Source organism: Dryas octopetala, chromosome 2 (genome assembly GCF_963921425.1).
Source record: "Dryas octopetala chromosome 2, drDryOcto1.1, whole genome shotgun sequence".
Lineage (NCBI taxonomy): Eukaryota > Viridiplantae > Streptophyta > Magnoliopsida > Rosales > Rosaceae > Dryas > Dryas octopetala.
The window spans coordinates 23426545-23434591 of NC_141367.1; the positions used below are offsets into that span (position 1 = coordinate 23426545).

Sequence of the window (8047 nt, forward strand, 5' to 3'; positions counted from 1 at the left end):
TGTTGAAATTGGACGTCTACAGATAGATGAACTGAGGCAGCAAGGCTCAACCATACAGAACTTATGTTCCATTAAACTGGAACTTCTCACAACAGAGTAGAGATAAATACCGTAACCACTAGAAATAGCAGTTAAATTTCTCATGCAACACAGGGAGCAATTAGATAACAAGTAGCTAGAGATCTGCTACAAAGGAAAAAGATAAAACATGCATTGCAAGGCATTTAGAGCATACACAATAGTAGGACACCTCATCGAAACCAAAAATCGTCACTTTTCCACTTCCAATTCCATTGCTCATTGTTCATGAGTTTCTTCTCTTGCGGGTTTCAGTGATTTATTCGTAGCATAAGCATGGGCAGCGCACAAATAATAGGACAGATTAACGAGACTGGCGAGACCTATTACTAAGTAATACATATCCAGGCGACTCCTGTTTACGTCTTGATGGAACCAACATCTTTTAAACGCCAAAATACTAATAACGGAACAGAATTTTGCAGTACCTAGAAGGAAGGCAGCGATGTGAGGTACATACCTAACCATTAGTTCATCATTATCGTCAAATACTTGTTCATGTAAAAAGTCCTCCAATCCCTCTTCCGCAAACCCTTTCATGGTTCCCAACAGGACAAATTGTGGAACTAACCAAAAGATGCTCAAGGAAATAGTTTTGGATGTGTCATCTTCAGCATCAAGTCGTTTCTGCTTAATAGAACTCAACATGAACATCTCAACCAGCCAAGCAGCAAAGCAGCAAAACAACGAACAAGTCAGTCCACAGCCGATTCTCACCAAAGTAGCATGTCTCCATTTCCTTGGAATTACAAATCTGTTATAGAGACAAATCACTGTGGCCCTTGAAGCCGAGGCAATTAATGAGAAATAAACTGCAACATTGCCACGGAGATCGTTATTCGATGATAATTGTTCATAAAAAAATGTGCTTCCCGTTGCTTCCACCACACCGTATATAAGGAAGGCGAGCCACATAAGTATAATTCTTTTGAAAAAAGGCATTTCCTCCTTTAGTTTTCTGAGTGTCCAAAACTCTAGTGCTCTTCCCGTGAAAATCTCCCCTCTTTCTTGTATGTCTACTACACACGGGTTTGTGCAAATTAGCTCCTCTGTGTTTTCATGTTCTGCTGCTGTACAAAAGCTCCCTTCAGTGTCTATAGGAATTTCCTCTGTTTGTACTTGTTCTGCTGCTGTATAAAGGCTCCCTTGATCTGTTTGAGCTTCTACTGGACATTGAAAATGGGTCTCTAATTCTGTGTCGGTTCTTTCTTCTGCTGCTGTATGGAGGCTTCCTTCGGCGTCTATGAAAATCTCCCCTCTATCTGTGTCTTTTACTGCACACAGGTTTGTGCAAATTAGCTTCTCTGTTTGTGCTTGTTCTGCTTTTGTACAAAGGGTCCCTTGATCTGTTTCTATCCAAACTTTTCCTGCTACTGGACATTGACAATGGGTCTCTAATTCTGTGTTGTCTCTGCAAATGACCCCTTTTTCTGTTTCTTCTAGTACTCTTATGCAAAGCTCCATCTTTTGTCCTTCTGCTGCTGTACTGAGGCTTCCCTCTGTGTCTATGCAGCACATCTGTTTTCTTTCTGTTTCTTCTCCATTTGTTGTGCAAAGCTCCACTTCTGGTCCTTCTCCTGCAGTAGAGAGGCCTCTTTCTGTTTCTTCTACTCTTTGTTCTCCTTCAGTGGCCAGGGTTTTATTATTTATGAAGTAATGGGGATAAGCAAACCAGAACCAGAAACAAGAAGCTGCAATCATACTAGCTGAAACCAACAAAACAATTCTCCAATATGAAAATATTGGGAAAAAAGCTGCGGCTGCACCTAAAAACCAGGGAATGTTCCACAACGCTGCTTGTGTACGGCTTCTTTTCAGTCGCTTTCCATCCTTGCAATCTCTTTGTTTTTTCTGCTCGCTTAAATATTGATTGTCCAAAAAGTCACCCAAATTCGCCTCTCGTCCAGCTTCACCTAATGATATTAGTAATGCTGCTCCATAGAATACCCTAGCTGCAACAGCCGCCTTTAACCAAGTAGAACAGCTTAATAGACCTAACCCCTGCAATGTATGTCAATCAAAAGCATATATAGCTTTCACAGAAACAGTTTTTCAAAAACCACAAGACAAGTGATATTTTCCTTAATTAATTTAGCATTATCCCACTTCCTTTGTTTTTTGTAAGATAATAATATGCTTCTTTCAATGTGTCCGGCCAATTGTGTTTGTAGAACTGGGCATTTACGTTTTGATGAGTACTAAATAGTGATGAAATGTATTAATACTTTATATAATAGTCAAGCTCCTAACAGTTACTGGATCTTTTCTATCAATAATATTAGAGATACAAATTATTATATTAATTTTTAAGCACCAATGATGTAGCACATGATTTGACTTTTTTAGTTGTTGTAAATGAATGAGGTGAAGTCTAGATTGAGCTCAAATATAGACGGAAAAAAAAAAAAATACTACCACATAATTAGTCGAAATCTGAATAGTTCAAATAATAATTGGTACCTTTAACCTCTAGTATTACTTATGGTTGTAGGAACACTTACAAGATTGTAGAGAACAGTTGTGGTGATAATCGTTTTAAATTGATCAGTGTACTTGTCTGTGATATGAGCAAGGACAATCACCATAACGGCTGATAACCCTTCTTGCACATTTGTTACTACGGCAGCTACGTCAAATTGTTGACTCTTCCAAGTAATATCTGTGAGGTACGTTACCAAGATACCCACTACTGCATGCCCCACATAACTGTAGCTGAAAACCAAAACTATATATATATATATATATATATATATATATATAATAGGGCATCACAAAGAAATAGTAAAAAACCAGAAGTTAGTTTGAACCGCCAAATTAATTCGTTTTAGTAAAGTATCAATATTGATTTGTTTCTCTAAGATAAGCTCATGATTCAGTAAATAAGTACGTGAATGTTTAACATAGATTAATTACACTGGATGTGTCTAATAGCCTTGGAAGGGTGTTTGTCGATCAGCCATTTTCTGATTTGTATCACTGCACGACGGGGCCTCGTTAATTTTGTCATATATGGAGCTGCGGTGTGCGGATAATCTTCAATATTGTAAAGTGAAGGAGCCTACTATGGGCCTATATATGGCAGGCAAACCTGCAATAATCATATATAGCTTCAATTATACATGGGAAATGAACATAGTAATATAATACATTAGATTAAAAGATACTAATATATATTCACACCTTATCCAATTTAGTAGATTTGTTTAAAACTGAAAAGTTTGATGAGTGAAATTATTTGGATCATTTAAGTCACGGGCCATGTGATATACCATCTTTTTAATAGAAGTAAATTTCACCTCTATTAAAGCGATTATACACAACACAGTTAGTTTAAAGGGTTCAAATAACTTAAATAAGAGTATTCAAGTCTGATAATTGCAGGTCTTATGTTGTTTCGAGATATTAGATCACTTATAAAGTGTGATCTAAAGACCAGAGTGAGAGAAATTAAAGATAAGAAAACATTTTATTGCACAACCATTAATTATCATGCAGCTCGTTAAATCCTAATGAATGGGTTAAAGAGTTACAATTAATATGACATTATAAATTGGCTTAATTATCGATTTACCATTCAAAATTGTAATTCATTATCACTTTGCCACTGAAAGATTTTTTGTCCCAGATTACCACCTGTAACTTACATCCGTATCCCATTTTACCTTGTTCCGTCAATAATTCCGTTAAAAATGAAGACCTGGCAGTTAATGCTGACGTGACGTGCTGGATGTGAGCCACGTGTCACATCTTTGCTTTTATTTTTGGAGTTTTTTATTTTTTTATTTTTATAAACTTTAAAAATTAATTAAAAATAGCTCCGAACTCAAAAAAATACACGAAAAATTCCTACGAACTCGTCTTGACTAGCACTAATTGACTATAAGATTAAATTACCAATTTTCCCTCTAAAAATTTCCAAAAAAATTAGAAAGTCCAAATTTATTTCTAAAAAATTAAAATAAATTTTCCTCTATTAAATAAATTCTAGAATTTTCGTAAACTCTTGGAAAAATTCTCAAAAATATTTTGGAAATTACCAAAAGCCTGTTTTAGAGAATTACTTTGAGACTTTACAGAAATTCTAGAATTTTTCTAGAATTTATTTTATAGGGAAATTTATTTTCCTCTAAGTCCGAGAGGTCTTTTGGGTAGCAAGTGTTCACGAGAAAGGTATTGTTAGTTTTTAGAAGACTAACGGTGCATACCTCATATTTTTTGGAGTTTGGGAGATTATCTTATGAATTTCCGAAGAGTCTAGAGTATTTTAATTTTCTAGAAATAAATTTGGACTTTCCAAATTTTCTGGAAATTTTTAGAGGGAAAATTGGCATTTTGACCCCATAGTAAATTAGTACTAGTCAAGACAAGTCAATAGGAATTTTTCATGTATTTTTGCTAAATTCGGAGCTATTTTTAATTAATTTTCAAAGTTTATAAAAATATAAAATAAATAAAAAAAGCAGAAAATACAAGAAAAAATGTGACACGTGGCGCACATCCAGCGCGCCACGTCAGCATTAATGGCTAGGTCATCATTTTTAAGGGAATTGTTGACGGAACAAGGTAAAATGAGACATGGATGTAAGTTATAGGTGGTAATCTGGGACAAAAAAACTTTCAGGTGATAAAGTGGGAATGAGTTATAGTTTTGGGTGGTAAATCGATAATTAAGCCTTATAAATTTATAAAGACCTGATGAGAAGAATCTTAAGGGTTTTAAATCCACACCCGGGTAGTGAGTCTAGTGACTAATGAAGTAAAGAGGGTTTCGCATAGCTCGAAATTCTCTTTCTTTTTTTTATGAAGTAAAGAGGGTCCCGCATACTCTAGAAGAGGATGAGGTGAATCGATGGGGGTTTACTCTCAAAACTTGGCGGAGAAAGCACTCGTCTGTTTTAAAAAAAACATTGTCGAGCGCTCGATGGCAGGTTCGCATATTCGTTAATGCGCACCTGATCGAATATATATATATGTACTCACTTTTGAGTCTTTCAAAAGTTATTAAGGGCTTTTCAATAATTACGAAAAAATTAAGTCATGAATGTTCAAAGACTAAATTTTTAACCAACTTGAATTCGCTCCCTACCATTGGAAGATTCCGCAATATCAAAGACCAATTTTTAGTGTCATAAAATCACAATGTAATATAGGCACACACATGCGCATATAAAACCCTCGATCATTGTCCTCCCGTCAGCCTTGTTTGTTTAAACGAAGGAATGTACAAAATGTTAAAGAAAATAGAAATGAAGTCTAGATATATAGCTAGCTTGGATGACTGAGCAAATCCTATAAAAGTAATTTAGGTTTTTTTATTTATTTTTTACAAAAATTTAAAAAAATGAGAAAGACGTTAGCACTCTGGAATTAGATTTGAATTACAGTAGAGTAATTAAATTAAGTTTCAAGCAAATCTCTATGCGAAAAGGTTAAAAAAATAATAGTAATAAAAACATCGAACACAAATGAACATGACATTACTAAAGTATAATGTGTTGCAAAGAAGACTAGATCGAGAACTTCAAATTAAAACATGCCTACCTCCAAAAGCAAACGTTAAAATCTTGCAAAAATATACGGCACCCAACTCGATCTCCGCTGTTTACTGTCTGAAACAGCAAGTAGAAGTAGAATATAGATAGAGAAAGGGAGAGAGAGAGAGAGAGAGAGAGAGAGAGAGAGAGAGAGAGAGAGATATGAGGGTCAAGAACTCAAGATGCATTATCTTTGTTGGAGAGAGAGTGAGATATTACATAGTATATTATATCTACTTTTGACAAGTTTCTACCTAAACAATAAAGTTAATAAACACATAAAACATGTTGTAAAATCATTTATTTTATCTTCAGGTTTCTTAAATAGTTGATCACATGCCCAAGAATAAGATGGTTTAATGGTGAATATTGTCTCTATATAGATATTGCTACTTAGCTGGCTACAGATGTTGCTTAATTGATTTTGAAAGCTAATTCATTAGGTTTCTTAATTCAATTATTCAACGTAAAATAGACTTGCAGTCATTTGGGCCACAGCTTTAAGTCTCTTAAAATAGAGATTAGGCTTTCATGAGTAGTACTTCAAAAACTGACTGTAGCATAACATAAAAGAACTAGTTGAAGAAAGGTACACACAAATAAAGAGGTAGGGTATGATATTAACCACAACGTACACAGCACTTAAATGTTGACAGACTAGAGAATACATACAAATGTATATAATTTGATAGACTAGAGAATTTCGAAAATGCGTGCCTACCTCCCTTAAGAAAAGTGTAAGGCACCTGACTCTCTCCGCGGTGTGCAGATTTGGAGAGAATGAGAAGGAGGATGAAGGTGAACTGGTGAAGGTGAAGGTGAAGGTGAGAAGAAGAAGCTATATACATTTTTTTTTTTTTTTAATAGGAGAAATTACAGAGGAAAGTTCCTGGGTATCCGGCCATGACTCTGCAATTCTATTATATATAAGTTTACCGATCTTCAGGACTCAAGTCTTCGTCTATTTAATTAATAGGGGCGAGCGTTAGTTCCCCGTTGTTGCTTTTGTAAACAATTGATGTGACATTTGTAAACAATTGATGTAAACTGTGACTTGTTTTTCTTGAGGTCAATGGAAAATTTGAAAACTAAATCCTTTTTTGTTTTTATTAAATACTTTTAACTTTTTTTTTTTTTTTTTAATTTTAGAAATCTAATACAGTGTTCTAGTTCTTTTCAAGAAGTGCTGAAACACTACTTCATAGGAATTCGAGCATTACTCAAGAGGGGTTCGAGCATTAATTGCTGATTAGATTTCTAAAAATAGCTAAAAATCTTTAAATGAAACAATTTTTTGGTAGTTTTCCAAATCTCCGGAGGTCAATCTTTCAATGCATGTGTTACCTTAATTACATCCTTTTTTTTTTTTTTTTTTTCTGGGTCTGATGTGCTACCGGCTTACCTTTTTTTTTTAATGGTTAATTTTTTTGCAAATATAATCTTTAAATAATGATCTAAAGAATGAATTGTTCCGATCATGCAACTACACTGCAGGATAAGAGAAAAAGTCGAAGGGAAGGTAGCTAACTTGTATTCCTCTGTTCTTTTTGCATAGATGAAATAGAAAATTAAAACGTTTCTCTTAATAAAATAATAGCACAAATGATGTACAAAACGTAAGAACAAGTTGCTAAATAACAAATACATGCAATTTGTCACATAATCAAGACTTTATAAAAAATAAAAGAATTAGTGGTGAGCAAGAAAAAACGTACCATAAATTCAAGACTTGTTCTGTTTCTCTCTTTGGCTCATTTACACGTATGAGCCCGTATAAGTTACTATTATTATATAATGGCGAGAAAGTGAGTATATTATTCTTAAACCGTTTTCAAAGCATGTATACATATGAGTCCGCGGTTAATGGACCGCGTAGAAAATTATTCACTAAATAATATGGCTAATGACCTGCGGTCAAAAGGAAAGAACTCTGCCTCCTTTACTCAATTGAAAGAGTTCTGTCTTTCTGGTCAGTAATGGTGCGTTTGGATGAAGTAATTTGAAACTACTAAGGAATTCACAAATGACGGAATTAAAAATGACGTGATTTAAAATTCTAGAATTTGTAAATTCTCTTGTTTGGATAAATGTAATCATAATAGAATTTAAATACGAAATTTATAGTAGTTTTATAAAAGAGTGATGGTGATGGTGGCAACAATAAAAATGATGTTTGTGGTAAGTTGATGATGGTAGTAGGGGTGATGGCCCACGGGCGAGGGGAGAAATGGTGATGGCAAAAATTGGGGTATTGGAGGTGGTGGCAACGGCGACATTGGCGGTGAAGGTGGTGGCGACGGCAACGGCAATGGTTATGGTGATGGCACTGGTGATGGAGGCGGCGGCGGCGGTGTCAGTGTCGGTGATGGCGGTGTCAGTGGTGGTGACAGTGGCGGCGATGGTAGTGGTAATAGTGGCGGCTGTGGTGGTGTTGG

At 35.1% G+C, this 8047-nt stretch overlaps 1 protein-coding gene and 1 long non-coding RNA gene across 2 annotated transcripts; both read right to left on the reverse strand.

Annotated features, from left to right (window-relative positions):
* Nucleotides 1-229: 229 nt before the first annotated feature.
* On the reverse strand, nucleotides 230-2822 carry LOC147294338 (uncharacterized; the record flags this gene model as incomplete). Its single annotated transcript, XM_086231186.1, has 2 exons — nucleotides 230-2079; nucleotides 2580-2822. Coding segments are annotated over 2 exons (2025 nt in total), but the record flags the coding sequence as incomplete, so codon positions are not given.
* LOC147294339 (uncharacterized) lies at nucleotides 2823-6428 on the reverse strand. The gene is made up of 3 exons (XR_015120155.1): nucleotides 6334-6428; nucleotides 5620-5687; nucleotides 2823-3166 (listed from the first exon to the last, which is right to left on the reverse strand). It is a non-coding gene; the product is annotated as an uncharacterized LOC147294339 (long non-coding RNA).
* Between the last annotated feature and the right edge of the window lie 1619 nt (nucleotides 6429-8047).